A 19,731-nucleotide genomic window follows, 5' to 3' on the forward strand; every position below is an offset into this window, starting at 1 on the left:
CGAACACATGTCTTCGAAAATTTTGACAACTCTAATTTGATTGTATTTGGTGCACAAAAACAATTAAAATGTTTAATAGTAAATATTTATATAATTTTTTTCTTTGGTGTTGATTTGTGGATTTTTATTCAATATTTTTTTTTATTTTTTGCCCAACTTATTACTTTGTTTGTTTCTTCAGATGGACATGTAATTAGTTTTGTGTTTTTAATTTTAATTAAGGAATCAATCAATAAAGTTTCTTAAGCTTTGTTTTTTTTTGACATGATAAACAAATAACTGAAATAAATTGAGGCATTCCACATAATTTGATCATTTTTTCGACCAAAGCAGCAAACTAATGCTCTCGGAATGGTCTCCTTTAGTTCCATGCTTTTTTTTAAGGTTTTCTTATATTTTATTTTTGTCTACTATTTTTCGTTATCCAGTTGCAATATCATTTGCTTTTTGTTGGATTAATTAAGTAATAATTTAATATTTTTAACAGAATATTTTGAAAGAAAAATACGTACATTTTGGCTTCAAAATATCTGTTCCCCATAAAAAATATGATAGAAATACTTCGGGGGAGAAACTTCATTCCCGATCGGTATTTATGTGTGGGAATTTTTTCCTAGGAAATTTTTCCATTCAAAAAGTATTGGCGATACCGATTTTTCGGAATAGAGAAATTTTTCCAGGGAAATTGTATTGCCGATAGGGCTGATTATAACACATTTACGTGATGTAAGTAAATTGAATAGTTTTAGCTACAGCTTCATACGGAAATCTTGCTGCATTTAAGCAACCCTTTTTTCTCTATTTTTCTTATGCAATTGTGATAGATATGTCGTTTTCCAAAATTCAAAAATTGTCACTCCTAGCTATATAATCACTCCCAGAAGGAGTGATTTCAAATTCCAAAACTGAAAAAGGAGTGACGGAGTGATTAACAACACTTCTACATTTTTCTTCATGGACTAAGTGTCAAATTCTTATGTGGTTGTTTTAATTATTTTTTGTCAAGAAAATTATTTTTATTTATAAAAAAAAATCAATAAAGTATTGAAAAAAAATCAATTAAAGTGAATTTAAATTACACTGGTCTAGAAAATTAAATTTTTTTCTTGGTGCCAAGACTATGATATAATTTTCTATAAGTTTTTGATGTGCTGAACTCGAACCTGAAGTCAGAAACATCCTATCAGCTCCCGTTTTGGAAATATTACCGTTAGAAAGTGCAAAAAAAAAGTTTTTTTACCACTTTTTATGATATACCTTAATTTGAAAATTTTTTTTTAAATATAAATCATAACGGTTTCTATATATTTTCCTTCTTTCAAGACCTGTTTAAATCTTTGCAATATCTTTTTTACTGCCGGAGATATCTTAAAATGAAGTGTGTTTTTATCAAGAAGAAGATGAAAACGTGATATCTGTTTTATGCATTACAATAAGCCAAAAAACTGACGATATCTCGAACAATAAAAAAGATATCGAAAAGATTTAAAAAGATCTTAAAAGAAGGAATATAGTTCTTATAGAAACCGTTATAATTTATATTAAAAAAAAATGTCTTCACATAAAAACATAACCTCAAAAGTAGTTTTTTTCAAAATGTTGCCAACACTTTTCTTATAAGATAAACCCTGGATGCATAAAACATGGTAAATGTAATAAAAACTATATGACGATTCGTAATTTCAAATTATTTTCAGGGGAGTCAAATTGTCTTGGTTTAAGTTCCATTAGATTCAGCATCAAATAAGCCATTACCTAAAATTATTATTTATTAAATGCCGCTTTGCTTGTTTTTATGTAAAATGCACACGTTGGGCTAAGGACCCACACCCATTAGGCGTGTTTTTTGGCAAAACTATTTCCAGTAGGATTTCCCACATATTAACACTGAAGGCACTAAGAGAAAGGAAAACGTAAACTTATACCTACAGTTCGGTAAAATTCTATCCGCAGCTTGGTTTAACTTCTATTCTTATCGGCAGCTGCGTGTTGTTTTTGTGTGCACTAAAAATGCACTTTCTTAAATAAGGATGATACGTAGAAGAAAAAAAAGAACGATACCATATAGGGCCCTACACACGATCAGTTATTCTTGTCAAGTATTATTGACGTCTTTTTCTGTCAGGAACAATGATGAAAAATATAGTCACCACACGTATCAGTTAACGTTGACAATAATATAGCTTTAACTTAGTTGAAACTCTTTATTTATATAGTTTTTCGACTTTATCTTGAAAAATATAATGATTAAAAAAAATTTACAAAACCAAAAATTAGGATTACCTAAAACAAAATTTGTTTTGCACCAATTTTTCTAAAATACCTATGAATATGAATAGTAAATAAAATACGTAAAAGAGCATTTAAAGAGCTTTAAATCCATAGGCCCATTAATTTGGAAACAAATACGAACACAATAGTTTCTTAAATAAAATGGAAAAATAAATTCAGGGCAAATAAAGCCAGGGTTTGGCAAATGATACAAGTTTTCTATCATTATTATTATGTATTTTATTTCTATTATAATTTGGTTTTACAATTTTGGTAAATATAAAAAAATTATGACATGGTTTGATTGCCGTCTGCCAGATTGAACGTTTCTTTCGTTAAATTTTAATTTTCAAAAAGTAGATAAGTTGTTATAAGTATTTTCATAAAGTAATATTAGCTTAATTTATTTCTTAATTCTCTCTGCTTTGAAATTTATTTTCTCTTCTAAAAGGCCCTCTCCAATCCAAAAGCTTCAGCTGACATCAATTTTAATTTTCAAAAAGGAGGTACCTACATAGGTACCTACTAACTATCAAAATAGGTAGATTTTTAAAAATTGAAATTTGGCACGAGCCCCCGTGTACTTAAATGTAGTAGTAAAAACATAAAGTGTTTTTTTACGACCGCGACCTAGACCAGTGCCGATGCCTTCAAAAACATTAAAAAGTACAAAAAAATCATAGTAGGATGAAACCCATTGGAAAAGGAGGGAAATATGATAAGAATGAAAGGAAAAATAAATTACGGGCGAGACGAGTTCGGGAAGTGGGTGGGTTGAGTTTTTAATGGTAAAAAATGGTATATCTCGATTTCCGGCAAAACTACAAATCCTATCGAAAAAAGTTGTTTTGCAAAGTTGTAGGTAATAAAAAGATCTACAACTTTTGTATCAACAATTTTTTCACATAACCTCAAAATTTATGTGAAAAATTCAAAAAACCGAGTTTTTGGTTTTTTATTTTTATCTTTTTCAAAAACAAAAATTTTTCTACGAAATTTGGTGAAAACTTACCTTATTATGTCCCAAATACACTGTAATTTATTTGATTTAAAATATTAATTTGTTCACCTTATTTTGACTTATTACCAAAAAAACACCCTAATTTTCAATCAAAAATTCACGTGTCAAAATATCAGCTTTTTTCAAAAACTCAGTGAGCATGACGTTCGTTAAAATGTCTATTTTCTGATGGTGTAAAAAAAATTTTACATTAGTATACTATAGAACATGTTCTAGTAAAATTCAAAAAATGAAAAAAGCTTGAATTCGAAAAATGTTTTTATCATTGTTTACAATTTTGGCCTATTTATTCAAATTTACACTTTAATTACTCAAAAAACGTAATATTAATCAATGTTACATGAAATCTTACGTTTTTTGAGTAGTTAAAGTGTAAATTTGAATAAATAGGCCAAAATTGTAAACAATGATAAAAATTTTTTTTCGAATTTAAGCTTTTTTCATTTTTTGAATTTTACTAGAACATGTTATATAGTATACTAATGTAAAATTTTTTTTACACCATCAGAAAATAGACATTTTAACGAACGTCATGCTCACTGAGTTTTTGAAAAAAGCTGATATTTTGACACGTGAATTTTTGATTGAAAATTAAGGTGTTTTTTTGGTAATAAGTCAAAATAAGGTGAACAAATTAATATTTTAAATCAAATAAATTACAGTGTATTTGGGACATAATAAGGTAAGTTTTCACCAAATTTCGTAGAAAAATTTTTGTTTTTGAAAAAGATAAAAATAAAAAACCAAAAACTCGGTTTTTTGAATTTTTCACATAAATTTTGAGGTTATGTGAAAAAATTGTTGATACAAAAGTTGTAGATCTTTTTATTACCTACAACTTTGCAAAACAACTTTTTTCGATAGGATTTGTAGTTTTGCCGGAAATCGAGATATACCATTTTTTACCATTAAAAACTCAACCCACCCACTTCCCGAACTCGTCTCGCCCGTAATTTATTTTTCCTTTAATTTTCATCATATTCACCTCCTTTTCCAATGGGTTTCATTCTACTATAATTTTTTTTGGTTTCAAAAATTATCGACCCTGGTCTAACCGGGCTAAACTAAACAAAAAACGCTATCGGGGCTAAGCAATTTGCATTTAAAAAAAAAATGAATACTAATTAATAATAATAACATATGTATGAAGCAAATGAGGCATAATAAGTCTGCTTCTTCACGAAGACGCAAGGCGCAGAAATTATCTTCAAGTCCAACCCATGGAATCCGTTGCGTTCATTCCGTCAATCAATCCGTTGAAGTTGACGGATGGTACAGAAAGGGGTGACCCATAGAATACGTTGCATGACGGATTGCTTTTTGACAGCTCACTTCAAATTCCAAGGTGTGTTCGATATTTTATCGCTGAATAGGTATGACTTTGGCCTTGTCAAATTGAATTCTACAACAAAATTTAGATATTTAATTGATATAAATTATTAGATATATCATTAAATGTTACTTTTATAACATTTTCTTCACAAATAGACAATTAAAGTTCACAATTCATAAAATTGGAGAAGAAAAGAACACAGTTCTCAGTTCTGAAATTCCCCGGTGTGCACTCAGAAACAGAAAATCGAACTGATCTATTGTTGACATCCAAAGTCAAGGATACAACGGATTAAAAAGTAGAAAGTTGGGCTACTTCTTCCGTCGAATCCGTTGCACAGTGTGACAAATCGCTCATCTAGCGGAATTTAATTAAAAAAATCACTTGCAAGAATCTAGCAAAAGCCGGTTTTATGTGAAGCTAATACCTTGTACTAAGTAAGTGTAATTAGATTTTTGGGTGGAGATAACGCAAACAAAAAATAACTGATCGTAAAGTTGGAGTTTGTGATTTTTTGAGGTAAAATTGAGGTTTAGAGGTGCTTTGGTTACTATGGTTTTTTAAGTGTTTTTTTAATTTGTTATTGAAATTTTTGTGTGATTTTTATTAAATATAATACAGGAGCATATCAATTTAAGTAAAATCTCATTTCATATGATGTTCAATACTTTGCTACTTTGCTTAAAAGTTGAAAAATCGTGTTTTTTGGGTTAATTTTTACATTAAATGGAGATAAATTAAAATTATTCCGCATTATTCCATTGAGAATCCATATTAATTTTAAAGCTTTATATACCTATTAGCTTTCCTTTTGCATTTTAAGTGGCTGCGCATAGCTGCGACACACATACATTTTTTTTTTCATTTTCGAACTAGCCTTCCAGAAAAATAACTACTATGGAAATAATCAAAAACAAAATTATAAGGATTGTAATGTAAATTTGAAACTTTTTTGTATGGATTTTTTTTCCATTAACAGGTGTTAATTTTCGAAATTTTAAGACGCAAATTTTTGATGTTTGGGTGTCTTAATCTAAAATTATATTCCCTGCACCACCAGTGCTAATCTGGTAAAAAAGTTGTTTCCTAATGTTTCAATTTTCTCAAAAACTAGATAGCATAGGAACATACATATGGTTTTTAGTGATTGAAAAAGAATCAATTGAGACAGTTGGATGTATCAATCAATTTTGCATTGAAATCCACAGTCTTTTAAAAAAATAGTATTCTATATGTTTTTTAAACTTTTTTTACCCAAATTTTGACTTGGAAATCGATTATTTCAAAAACTTTTTATTATAATAACTTGATTTAAAAATAACAATTCAGCATAAAACGTTAGCTTTTGAAAAAGGTATCATTCATAACTGTGAGTGTTGCCGTCATTTTTAAATATTTTTTTCTTTATTTTAAGTAATTTGTTTGAAAATTGTCCCTCCCTCTTAAACGGGGGGAGATTGACCCCCTCTCTGTTAGTAAAAAATGCTTGTATTTAACTCTACAAGTATACGTTACAATTTTTCACCAGTTCAAATTCAAAAAAAAAAAATATTCATTTAAAACATTTCTACATAATTTTTTAGTCAATTATTCATATAGAATTTTTCAAGGATTTGAACAGCATCCAAAATATAAAAAAAAAAAAAACAACTATAGTGGGGTCTATGTGCAACGAACACATTTGAATAAGTTAAAAAAGTTAGGTACTATACACGCAAATAATACAAAACCGACGAAGCAGACTCTGCAACCGACGAAATCAAATAAAGCAAAACAGAAAAAAAAGATCAAAGAGAAGCGTCAAAAATAGTCAAAAAAAATTTTACCGGAGACTCACGGTAGACAATCTTCCTTCCCGTTTTTTCGAACTGTCTTTCTCCCTTGCTTTTATGTTCGTCTCGCGCTTTGCATCTTCGTGTAAAAGCGGACTTAGTTTTACTTTTCGTATATTTTTCATTATGCTTCTGATCGGTTTTTTCAGCCTAATTGACACACACCCTTAGTTTAATAATTGTAAAATAAAAATATCCCACCAGAGCAGAAAAAAATATGGGATTTTTTTTTATCTGGCACAGGATTTTTTTTTATTGATGAAGAACACTGGCTGAAGAATTCCTTTATTCGGTTTTCAATTTCGTTTTGCAAAAAGAAATAATGGAAGAAGTATACATGGTGGAATATAAAATAATAGAAAATATATTTATAATGGTTATTTTTGTTAATAACAAAAGAAATTTAATAAAACACTTCGCATTTTTCTCTTTTCAAACAAAATTTTAAAATGTCAACCTTCAAATTCATAAGTGTCTGTACAAATCCGTGTGAAAATCGGTGTAAATCTGACTTAAAATGTGGAGTAAATCCGGGGTACTCCGTTGTACTAAAATTACTCCGGAGTAATTTTTTTTTCACTTTTGTGGCGTGGAGGAACACAAAACCTTCAAAAGTGCAAAAATAAGTACTAAAAGGGTACTCTCATTAGAGTGAAAGAAAACGACATAAATATTATGCGCCTGATGGTGCACCAGAAGTTTATAAATAAAAAAAAATATTTTGGCAGGTCCTAACTTTTTCAGTACTTATTCTATATTGCCTGACTTAATTTTAAATGCCAACGCTTAGGCCACACAGACAAGAAATGGAAAAAGATTTATCCTGTTTCAGGTTAGCACGATAGCAGATTAATCAAAATCGATAATTTTGCTCCATAAATTGGAAAGACTAAGAATAAGAAGAACAGGAATGGGTGTTTAAAGAAACCAGTGAGGCATTTTTTTCATTTTTACAAAGTAGTGTTATTACACAAACACATATGCATTGAACCAGGGACGGAGTGTAGTAAGATGGTTGTTCGCAAGGCGCAACGTTTTATCTACTCTAAAATTTATGTTTTTTATGAAACACGTTATTTATGTGTTTTTTTAAATAAAAAATATAAAATATTGGCATCTAAGCATTAACTACATTGCCTTAAAAGTGTAAAAGTACTTACCTAAATGAAAATTTTCAAACATATTTCTGGATGGAAAACTTAAAAAAAGCTTAATTTTTTGATCTAAAAAACAATTTATATACTCTTTTCACATTAAACTTGCGCTAGCGAGAAAAAAATAACAAATGGAAAGAATAATTTCACATAAGGGCGCCCGGCGGTTGTAGCGCCTTACCATCACCAAACAAAAATAAATACACCCCTGTCTGTGAGATTTTCAATTTGACAGCTGTGGATTGAAAAAATCCAAGAAAAAAGGACACTTTTATTTTGACAAATTTTATTATTTTTATGACTTAGTTCTAACAGAAACCAATTCTAAATTTTTCTCCGATAATCTATTTATATTGTAACGATGAATTACTGAACTACTTTTAAGATAAAAGTCTGAAAGGTAGAAATGTGAACGGACCTTTAGTAATTAAGAAAATTATCTCACTGAACAAATCTAAAATATCCCACTGAACACATCTAAAAATATCTCACTGAACACATCTAAAAATATCTCACTGAACACATCTAAAAATATCCCACTAGACTGGAAGTATGAAGTGTCCCTTCCTGGAAAGGAAGTTTCGAGAGGCAGGGACGAGAGCCTTCGAGGACGTTCTCGAGTCTCGAGATTCCGGTATAAAAGGCAGCGTAGACAGCGACCGGGGACAGTTTAATCTTGAAAGTGAAAGAGTACAGTACAAAGTGAAATAAAGTGTTGCGAATTGTTAGTAGTAAATAAAGTGATTTAAAAGTGTGTTTGTTTGAGCGAATAATAAAAGTAAATTGAGTTGAAATAAAGTGTGTTCTTATTTGAACGGAAATATAAGTGGAAATTAAATAAGTTTTATTGTGAACCCGGAATAAAACATTACATTGGTGTCAGAAAAGTGGAATAAAACTTATTTATTTGTGCGAATCAGATAATTTCGCGAATAAAATAAAAAGTGCGCGTGTGTTTTAACAATAAACAAAGTGTAAAACATTTTGAAATAAGTAAAAGTGCTCGCGTTTTAAAAAGTTAAAATGGGTAAAACACTAAATCAGTTAAGTTTGACTGAGTTGAAGGCGGAATTAACTAAGCGAGGTCTTCCTACTGCTGGATCGAAAAATGACCTCATTATTCGCCTGCAGGATTATTTAACCCAGAAGAACGAAAATTTGGATACATTTCAATTCGAAATTGAAATGACAGAAGAACAAGTAAGTAATACTTCCGATATGTCGTCCATGATGGCTGTTCTCCTTGCCAAATTGGAAGAACAACGTAATGAACAGAAGGATGAACAGAAAAATCTTCTCGAAAAATTAGATGAACAGAAAAACATCATCCAAGGTAAGCTTGACGCGATTGAGAACAAGTTCGTTGCTCTTGATGCTTCCATCAAATGCGTTGAAAAGCAATCTCAAGAAAAGTTCGAGAAAGTTGAAGAAAAACTCGAAAAAGTAGAAGGAAAGTTCGAGAAAGTGGATGACAAATTTGAAAAAATGGAAGTTAAAATGCAAAGTATCACTGAAGAACTTGACAAGGTTCGGAAAATTAAGATCCGAGAAAGTTCTGTTGAGTATCCAAAGAAAAAGGAAATGCATCCACCAACCTTTGATGGACAAAGTTCTTGGTCAATCTACAAGAAACAGTTTGAAGCAGCTGCCACAACTAATGGCTGGGATGAAGAAGACAAATGTATAGCGCTGACTCTTGCTCTTAGAGGTCCTGCTGCTGAGTTGTTGCAAACTTTACCACCAGAAAAGAATGGTAACTTTAAAGCTCTTGTCCAGGTCATTGAAAAACGTTTTGGAGATGGGCATATGCAGGAGGTCTTCCGCGTCCAACTCAATACAAGAGTCCAAAAAAGAGGAGAAACTCTGCAACAACTCCAAGCTGATATTGAAAGGTTAGCTCATCTGGCATATCCGACAGCAGGAGACGACATTATCAATCAGTTTGCGACAGAAGCCTTTGTTCGTGCTGTATCTGACATAAATCTTCAGCGAGCGATACGAACAGCTGGAAAACGTTCCCTTCCTGAAGCATTAGCATTTGCACTAACTATGGAAGCAGCAGAACAGGCTTCTCAAGGCGTTCATCGGGTAAGAGAAGTTTCAGTGGAGGAATGCTCTTGTCAAAAACTCGCATTCCAAAGAAACCAGCGAGACGGAGCTGCTCGATGCTGGAACTGTAACAAGACCGGACATCTCCAGCGGCAGTGCAGATTGCCACCAAGAAGAACTGCTTGCGAACACTGTGGAAACAGGAATATTGCCCAACAACAGGTAAGCGATACAACTAACACTCATGCTCATCTTGATTCCCGGCAGAAGCTGGTTTCTGGTATCGATGGCCCCAGAACCACAATTCAAGTCTCACAGACTAAACGAGACAACAAAAGTCTGACAGTGGAGGCAACCATAAACAACAAACAACACGTGGCTACAATTGACACCGGTGCCACCGCCTCCATTGTACGAAGAGACTTGGTGAAGATGACATGGCTACATAACACCAACAGCTACCGTCTGAAGACCGCCACAGGAGAAGCAGCAAGAGTGTACGGAGAAGTTCGTCTTACGATCCGTATAGCTGAACTAGAGTTTTCACATGTGTTTTTGGTGGCAGATATATGTGACGAGTGCATCATTGGAATCGACTTCATGAAGGAGCATGGAATCATTTTGGATATAGGTAATCAAGTCCTGAAATACAGAAATGTAGAGATTCCAATGGTCTATGGCAACGAAAACTCGACAACAATTAGAACTATCATCAAAGAAGACATGTGCCTGCCTCCTTCTTCAGAAGTTTTTGTGTGGACCAAGTTAAAGGGGAACTTTGGAAGCCATCGATACCTCATGGTTGAACCAGAAGTTGAGCAAAGTTCCGAAAACATCATCATCGGGAAGACTCTTGTGGCACCAAAGAACAACATGGTACCTGTACGGATACTTAGCATCAAACCGTACCCAATCAAGCTTAAGAAAGGAGAAGTTGTTGGGCAATGTGAATCTGTGGCCGCAATAACTAAGATCAACGAGGTGGATACACAGATGACTATGAACTCGGAGAAACTAAAGAAACAAATTCTCAATTCAGACAACCTGAGTCAACATCAGCTTAATGTTGCGGGAAGGCTTCTTCATGAATATGCTGATATCTTCTCTTCACCCAGCGGGCAATACGGCCGAACACAACTGGTGCAGCATCGAATCGATACAGGAGATGCTAGGCCGATTCGTCAACCAGCAAGACGTCTCCCCTTGGCAAAACAAAGTGAAGTTGAAGAAATGATAACAACAATGAAGAAAGACGGGCTAATCGAAAATTCCAAAAGCCCTTGGGCATCACCGGTAGTTCTCGTCAAAAAGAAGGATGGAAGCACTCGATTTTGTGTCGACTATCGCAGGCTGAATGATGTGACGAAGAAAGACAGCTACCCACTGCCAAGAATCAGTGATACTCTAGATGCAATGGAAGGAGCACAATGGTTTTCGACTTTGGATTTGAAGAGTGGCTACTGGCAGGTGGAAATCCATCCAGAAGATCGGGAAAAGACGGCTTTCTCCACAGGAAATGGTCTGTGGCAGTTTAATGTCATGCCGTTTGGGCTATGTAATGCCCCAGCTACTTTTGAGCGTTTGATGGAGTGCGTTTTGAATGGATTAACCTGGAAATCTTGCCTAGTCTACTTGGATGATGTCATCGTTTACGGAAAAACATTTGATGACCATTGTGAAAACCTAAAGGCTGTATTCCAGAGGCTACGAGAAGCACATCTTAAGTTGAATCCAAAGAAATGTGCACTTTTCAAGACCGAGGTTAAATATTTGGGGCATATCATCTCATCCCAAGGAGTGAAGACTGATCCTGAAAAAGTTGACACTGTGAAGAACTGGCCAACCCCTCAGGACAAGCATCAACTTCGGAGTTTCCTCGGTCTGGCAACGTACTATCGACGATTTGTGAAGGATTTTGCGAGAATCGCCAAAAGCTTGCACCAACTTACGGAGAAGGGTAAACCCTTTAAATGGTCAGGTGAGTGTGAGAAAAGCTTTCAGGAACTAAAGCTGCGGTTATGTGAAGCTCCTGTGCTGGCCTATCCGACTCCAGGCAAACAATTCATCATTGACGCAGATGCAAGTAATGTTGGAGTTGGTGCTGTTTTATCGCAAGTTCATGACGGAGAAGAAAAGGTCGTTGCCTATTTCAGCAAGGTACTCTCGAAACAAGAAAGAAATTATTGCGTGACCAGAAGGGAACTTCTAGCTCTAGTATTGGCAACAAAGCACTTCCATAAGTACATCTATGGACAGAAGTTCCTTCTTCGCACAGATCATGGTGCGCTAAATTGGCTTTTGAACTTCAAAAATCCAGAGGGTCAAGTAGCAAGATGGATCGAGATACTTCAGACGTATCAATGTCAGATTCAACATCGAAGAGGAAAGCTGCATTCAAATGCAGACGCATTATCTCGGCGCCCGTGCAAGCAAGACTGCAAGCATTGCACACGACTAGAAGAAAAGGAAGTTGTCGCTGTTAAAAGAACGAGAGCTGATCCCATTTGCGGCTGGAGTAATGAAGAACTCAGAATGGCCCAACAAGAAGATTCGGACATCGAACCCATCCTTGCATGGAAGGAACATCAAGAGAAACCAGAATGGGCCGACATCTCCGACCGAAGCCCCACTCTAAAAGCATATTGGGCACAATGGGACTCACTTCATGTGCAAGAAGGGCTACTCAGGCGTAAGTGGGAATCCGCAGATGGTAAATCCTATGTAATGCAGCTAGTCGTACCTCAGTCAAAGGTAAATGATGTTCTCCGAGAGATGCACGGTGAAACTTCTGGAGGCCATTTAGGCATCAACAAGACGCTGGAAAAGCTACGACAGCAATTCTACTGGTTACGTATGAGAGAAGACGTTGAAAAGTGGTGCCGAAAATGTGATACTTGTGCCGCTAGCAAAGGACCAGCTAGAAAAATCCAAAGCAAGATGCAGCAGTACAATGTGGGTGCGCCTTTTGAGAGAATTGCAATAGACGTAGCAGGTCCTTTTCCTGAAACCAACAACGGAAATCGATACATCCTTGTAGTGATGGACTACTTCAGCAAATGGCCTGAGGCATTTGCCATTCCAAACCAGGAAACCAAAACAGTTGTGGATAAGATTGTCTTTCATTGGGTGAGCAGGTTCGGAGTACCCATGGAACTTCATTCCGACCAAGGAAGGAACTTCGAATCTAAGATCTTTCAAGAGGTTTGCTCACTCCTTGGCATCAAGAAGACGCGAACAACACCGCTTCATCCACAATCTGATGGGATGGTTGAGCGATTTAACAGGACACTTAAGGAACACCTGTCAAAAGTAGTCAATGATAATCAACGAGACTGGGACCGACATATTCCATTATTCTTGATGGCTTATAGAAGTGCAACACATAGTTCTACTGGACATACACCATCGGAAGTCCTATTTGGCTCAACAATACGCCTGCCAAGTGAGATAAAATTTGGCAGTGTTCCAAACGAGCCACATGAAATGGATGAGTACGTAGATAACCTGAAAGGAACACTGGCTGACATTCACCAACGGACAAGGACAAATATAAAAGCGTCTAGTGACAGGATGAAAACAAGATATGACGCACGAGCGACAGCAACAGGGTTTCAAGAAGGAGAACTTGTGTGGTTTTACAATCCCCACCGACAAAAGGGACTATCACCGAAGCTACAACAAAACTGGGAAGGCCCTTACACAGTAATAACCAGAATTAACGACGTGGTTTACCGTATACAAAGAGGGGTAAGAGGCAAACTAAAGGTAGTTCATTGTGACCGTTTACATCGTTATAATGGTGATAGAAGCAATGGAGTTGTTCGGGACGAACAATCCTAAGAGGGGGGCAATGTAACGATGAATTACTGAACTACTTTTAAGATAAAAGTCTGAAAGGTAGAAATGTGAACGGACCTTTAGTAATTAAGAAAATTATCTCACTGAACAAATCTAAAATATCCCACTGAACACATCTAAAAATATCTCACTGAACACATCTAAAAATATCTCACTGAACACATCTAAAAATATCCCACTAGACTGGAAGTATGAAGTGTCCCTTCCTGGAAAGGAAGTTTCGAGAGGCAGGGACGAGAGCCTTCGAGGACGTTCTCGAGTCTCGAGATTCCGGTATAAAAGGCAGCGTAGACAGCGACCGGGGACAGTTTAATCTTGAAAGTGAAAGAGTACAGTACAAAGTGAAATAAAGTGTTGCGAATTGTTAGTAGTAAATAAAGTGATTTAAAAGTGTGTTTGTTTGAGCGAATAATAAAAGTAAATTGAGTTGAAATAAAGTGTGTTCTTATTTGAACGGAAATATAAGTGGAAATTAAATAAGTTTTATTGTGAACCCGGAATAAAACATTACAATATGAATAAATTCACTTTACATATATGTTGCAAATAAAGTGTATTCACCTGTGAAAGGATCTCTGAATGGTTATAAAAATAGCTTTTGCGCAATTTTACAGAGCAATCCATTATTGTTTTTAATGTTATATTTGTTTTTTATTAACTAAGACTTATTTTTCACTATTTAATTCTATAAAAGCTTTTGCAGTTGTGTTAAAAAATAATTTTGAATTTGAATTACACTTTGGTTTTAATTCTATTAGGCCAGTCATTATGTCGGAAAAAACGGCTTAAAAATGCAAAATGACCGAGAAAGCTAAATTTTGGATATGTTGTAGAGGATGCTTAAAAAGCATAACTTGAAGTTTCCGACCAAGATTTCCTATGAGCTTTTTCCGACATTTTGAAAAAGGGATACAATTGGTTTTTTGACAATAACTCGGCTATCTGACGAGATGCGTTTTCGAGATATCGATTAAAAAAGTCAAAAACTTAGGACATGCGACCGGCTGGAAATCGTAATTTTTGTCCAAAAAAAAATATAAAAATACAACATTGTAGCAGACCTACAATGTTGTATTTTTATACAGTAAAACCCGGATAAGTACCTCACCTTAAATGCTCCGTTTTGAAAGGCACTAAAGCGGGTTAGGTACTTACAAGAACCCGCTTAAGTGCTCATAGGCACTTATCTCATTATTTATCCAATAATAAAAAAAAAACATGTTTGATAACTAAAAAAATAATCTTCACAAACAAAATTTACTTTGAAAGTTTAAAATAGCTAACAAGTTAGTTTCTACCTTTAGTAAAATTTTTGAATTTTAAAGCGCTATAGCAAACGAAGTTTTTCTTATTGTTGAAACTTGTTTCAAATGTGTACTTAAAGGAAATTTCTGCATGTAAATTCAATTATAAGTATTTGAAACAGCAGGTAATTAAGCGGGGAAGGTAGTTAAGCGAAAGGTACTTAAGAGATGAGTTGTATATGAAAAAATCCTTAAAATTTTGGTTCTAAAAAAACAAAGGTACTTATGCGGGTTAGGCACTTAAGCGAGAGGCACTTATCCGGGTTTTACTGTATTTTTAAAATCTATCCATCTATCCAAGAACTGAAAGTACTATGATGCTAGCGTTCTTTAATCTTTATTAATAATAGATTTTAATTTATTGTTAATTCTTATAAATAAATATTTGATCATAACACTTCATAGGGTTCAACAGAATCAAAAAATAGAAAATTTACAAAAAAAAAAAACAATAATTGTATCTAAAAAAAACAAAGAAAGAAAAATCAAGCCTGGGGTGGTATAGCACCCCTGTTGTCATCGGAAGGTTAAACAACGATATCTTATGAAAATTTGTTGTACTTTACTCTATCATTTGTTATTTTGTTATAGTTACTTAGGCTGTTGCTTTATTGTAATTTGTTTAAAGAAGAAAATAATAGAATTTTTAATATCAATATAATTTCATTATTTATTATTTTAACTTTAAATTGCAATCATTCTTTGAATGACGGATAATTTTGAATAAGGTGGTTGGCAATTCTAGAGGAGGCTATGTGGCCATGAAGCAGAGGGCAGAGATGCGTTCTTCATTTTATCATAGTTTACTTATGTTTATATTATCGAACTAAATGGTCTATTGTTTAGTTACAATTTCTAACTATTTAAAATGGTTCCTAAACTCCTTTTGAAGTGTCAAATAGTCACGATTCGTAACTTTTTCCAACTCACTTCCATGATACGAGTTTAGTGAGTTGTTGATTTAAGAAATAAGATGTTTGGTTTTCAAGACAATTCAAACATTTGTATTACTTTTATTAATCAGCGGAAAAATTAAGTTAAAATGGAATTTTGGAAATGATGGGAGAAAATGTATTTTGAATAAAAACATGATTTTCGGTTGTAATAAAGGAATTGGAATTATTCTAACAAAAAATTTCGTTTGACAGTTTATCATTATCTAACAACAAATCATTCCTAAATGATTTGTAAAAAGAACACAACAAATTCAAATAATGCCACTTCAACTTCTTTTCACATGTTACTATGTGATAGTTGAATATTCCCAATAGTTAGTTATTCCTAATTTCAAAATTCATTCTTAATTTTACATCACTCCCGTACCTATTTCTATACTCTATCTTCAAAAAGTCATTCAAAGCGATTCATTTGAAATTATCATTTAATATACCCGAACTTTACACGAGAAATGGCCATCCGCAAATGAAATTTTGTCTTTGCATATTATTGCAAAACTTTGCAGTATTTGATATGGAAAGTGCAAAGTTTTTTTGGTTGGTGCAACAAAATTGAAGAATTCTCTGCAAATTGGCAAAACTTTGCACTTTTCAGAAAAGTACTTTGCAAAATGCAAAGTGGTTGGTGCAATAGGGCCCTGGTCTATTGTTGACAACCAATGTCAAAGGATACGACGGATGAAAAAGTAGAAAGTTGGGCTACTTCAGTTGAAAACTTCTACTCAACGGACGCAACGGATTCTGTAGGTTTGGCCCTTTATAATTCTCAGGCAGCGTAATGTCACCATTTACTTAGTAAATCTAAACCCTTAAACTATCATTTATGTTTTTTTGAACTAATCGTGATAATATGCAATTCGTATCGATTTTTTGATAATGTTACCAAGCGCAAAAAAATATTTTTTTTCTCAACTATGTCAGGTAAGTTTTGATTTATTATTGAATGCATTTTAATAAAAAAAAAGAGGCACAAATATTGCAGTTAAGAAATTTATTTTGAGATTTTGATCATGGATCAAAGAGAAAAAATATATTTTTTAGCAAATGGAATTTGAGATACCAGTATTTGCCCAGAATTTTTGCAAGGATGTCAAAAATAATTTATCTCTTGTGTTAAATTAAAGTTCACATAAGAAAAATAGTTTTTAAGATTTCTCACCTTCGTGGAAACAAAAACTCGTCTATTGTGTCTGCCAGATCATCCCACATTCGAACAAAATTATCGGGTTTCGAGATAGCGACTTTCAAACCAGTGTTTAGTATTGATATTAAGCTGGAAATGGCTAATTTCCAAGTGGTTGATGACAAACATTTGTACTTCATGGCAAGTGGAGTTCGTAAGACCTAAAAAGAATTAAATATTTAAATAAATGATATTTTGAAGAAAGGCTTTATTTACTTTTATTATTTCATGAAGTACTCCTTCTCGTATAACAAAATCTTCGTTCGCTGTTTTTTGATATAATTTAACCGACATACTTATAGCCTTTTCTCCAAATGGAATGTAATTCATGCTTACTAATTCAACTGAAGTTGTACTTGAATAAGAATTCTGCGTTTTTGTTGGTTTTTCTTCAAAACCTCGCCAAACAGGTGGAGCACACGCAAATTTGCTTAGCAGAAGTAACTGTTTAAAAATCGTTGGAATCATACACTGAATCGTTGTGTTTGGGGATGTTGCTTCCTTTGAAATTAATTAATTTAGAATTTTTATATCATATTATGTATTTAATTTCATACCTTTTGTACCAATTCAATACACTCTAGGACACCATCATGCAAAAGTGTCTGTAGAGAATCACACATCGGGGACATAACGTAAGGAACAGAATCCGTTTGTACTGGTATTGTTACAATATTATTTATAACTAAACATAATTTTTCAAAATCCGACTCCGTAAATCTTGGATAAATGTGTTGAAAAATTGCTGGGAAAATTTGAACCAAAGCAGTAAGAAACGCCTGATTAGGAATGTAAAATTCATCCGTTGAATCATTTGAATTTACAGGAAGTTTGGTACTTTCCAACCCAATGTTCACCCATACATTCCACGCAATCTAATAAGGGCGTAGATAAAATTATTGATTTTCATTTTATTTATTAAGATGCTTAAAATTCTTTGCAGGTTATACATACTTCATTTACAAGAATCAAACACAAAGTAAAAAAAAAATTCAAAGAATAATAAAAAAACTTACATCCCACAACTTGTCATGCAGCTGGACAATATTTTCATTTGAACTAGTATGTTTGTCAGAATTATGATACATGATCTCCTGCAGAGATTTCAATGCTGCAAGTGATACTTCCCCATTTTTACTTAAAGCTGTATTTTGTATGAATTCCAATATCAGTGCCCAGGCTCGGTCAAAGTCTCCTAAAGCTTGAAGAAGTTCACGTTTGCTATTGAAGACCTTTAAATATAAAAAAAATAACATAAAATTTATTAGAAAGAAATACTTGTAGACTATCTCAAAGTTATGAATACTGACTAAAATGCCCATGAAATCTACAATCTAATTATGTTTCTACACTATGAAAGCAATATCTTTATAATTTTAACAATACGAAATTATTGCTAATACAAGAGGAAACGTTGAATTTGTTGAAATCATTTTGTAAACGATGATATTATTGCAATTTGAATTCAACAAAACACAAGTTTCAGAGAAAAACCCGTTTTTTCATGGTGGTGTTCTAAAACATAAGTTGGAAATTGAGTGAAAATGGGGGTGGTTCAGTACTCCAAATCGAAGTTCATGGAGTTTAGGTTCTCTAGAGATTTCAACTCGATTGAATTTTTGTTCTTTTTTAAGCAAATGCGGCACCCACCTTGCGGGCAGTTCTTTCAACCTCAATTCTTCGTTCAAAATGTGGTAAACCCGCTCAAGAGACATCCCCATGGTCTCGCTTATTTTCCGCCATTTCAGCCTTCGGTCGTCTAAAACCTTTTTATGGGCTCTATTGATGTTTTCGGAAGAGTTAGATGTTGTTGGCCTTCCGCTTCTGGGATCATCTACGACGCTATGTCTGTCATGTTTTAATAAGGATGCCAACTTTTTGACCGTGGAATATGAAGGTGCAGATTTCCCCAATGTCAATTAGAGATCTTATTTAACATAGAGGAAGGAATACCTAGAGACGCGACTTCGGTTGGTTTTTCTCTTCCACCCTACAAGCTGCAATGAGAGGAAAAACTCCACAGTGCTTATATGTGGTAGTTTTCCCGTGCATTTTAAATGGCACCAACACATTCAACTGTGGAGTTGAGCTCAAAACAATTAAAAACAATTTAAGTGCTCAGTAGGAAATAAATCCATAAAAAAATAATATAATAAATTCAAAACACGAACCTTTTTTTTTTTTATTTCTGTACATATTTATTGAAAGGTGGGTGTCTGGAGTGAGCTATTTGAGCTATTCAAGTTCATGTACAAACCAAAATCATGTTTAAATTCAAATTTGTGAGGACATCTACTGGTGAAAGGAAGGTATTAAACGAATTGTACTTTTCACACGTATTCACAGATAGGAAAACAAGAGAAAAATAAGAGAGATTATCTGAAATTAAATTTGCGGGTGTTTTAGGTAAGGGGGGTACGAGTCGGCTCTCTAGGTATTCCTTCCTCTATGTTCTTTAATTTGATTTGGCGTCATATTCCCCGCGTTCAACGCAGGACAACTGATGTCGAATTCCTTTCACTGGAAAAGTCGAATTTTCGGCGATCTTGAAGCGAATTTTTTCTGAAAATCACGTTCCATAGAAAAAAAATTCGCCTCAAACGAAGCAGAATTCGAATTTTTTTTAATCTCTCTTTTTTGAAAGATTTACACGGATTTGCACACATACTTGGAACATTTGACTTTTCTCAAACGTCAAGCTGAAAGTTTTCTTCGTGTTGTTTGTTTATTTGAGAACACCAACTTCAAATAAAGAGTGAATTATAATCGT

The 19,731-nt window shown here is 33.7% G+C and overlaps 1 protein-coding gene and 1 long non-coding RNA gene across 3 annotated transcripts in view; both read right to left on the bottom strand.

Moving 5' to 3' along the window:
- Positions 1–19,731, bottom strand: part of LOC129907281 (protein MON2 homolog) — a 255,003-nt gene that overhangs the window by 48,057 nt on the left and 187,215 nt on the right. For both annotated transcript variants that reach the window (XM_055983400.1, XM_055983407.1), the window contains 4 exons: positions 17,978–18,193; positions 17,519–17,836; positions 17,178–17,462; positions 16,938–17,122 (listed from right to left, as the gene is read on the bottom strand). In XM_055983400.1, coding sequence (XP_055839375.1) covers positions 16,938–17,122; positions 17,178–17,462; positions 17,519–17,836; positions 17,978–18,193 — 1,004 coding nt within the window. The remainder of the gene's footprint in view (positions 1–16,937; positions 17,123–17,177; positions 17,463–17,518; positions 17,837–17,977; positions 18,194–19,731) is intronic.
- LOC129907553 (uncharacterized) lies at positions 94–10,558 on the bottom strand. Its single transcript, XR_008771080.1, has 3 exons — positions 4,755–10,558; positions 4,348–4,694; positions 94–2,901 (listed from the first exon to the last, which is right to left on the bottom strand). It is a non-coding gene; the product is annotated as an uncharacterized LOC129907553 (long non-coding RNA).

This window comes from Episyrphus balteatus, chromosome 1 (genome assembly GCF_945859705.1).
Source record: "Episyrphus balteatus chromosome 1, idEpiBalt1.1, whole genome shotgun sequence".
NCBI lineage: Eukaryota > Metazoa > Arthropoda > Insecta > Diptera > Syrphidae > Episyrphus > Episyrphus balteatus.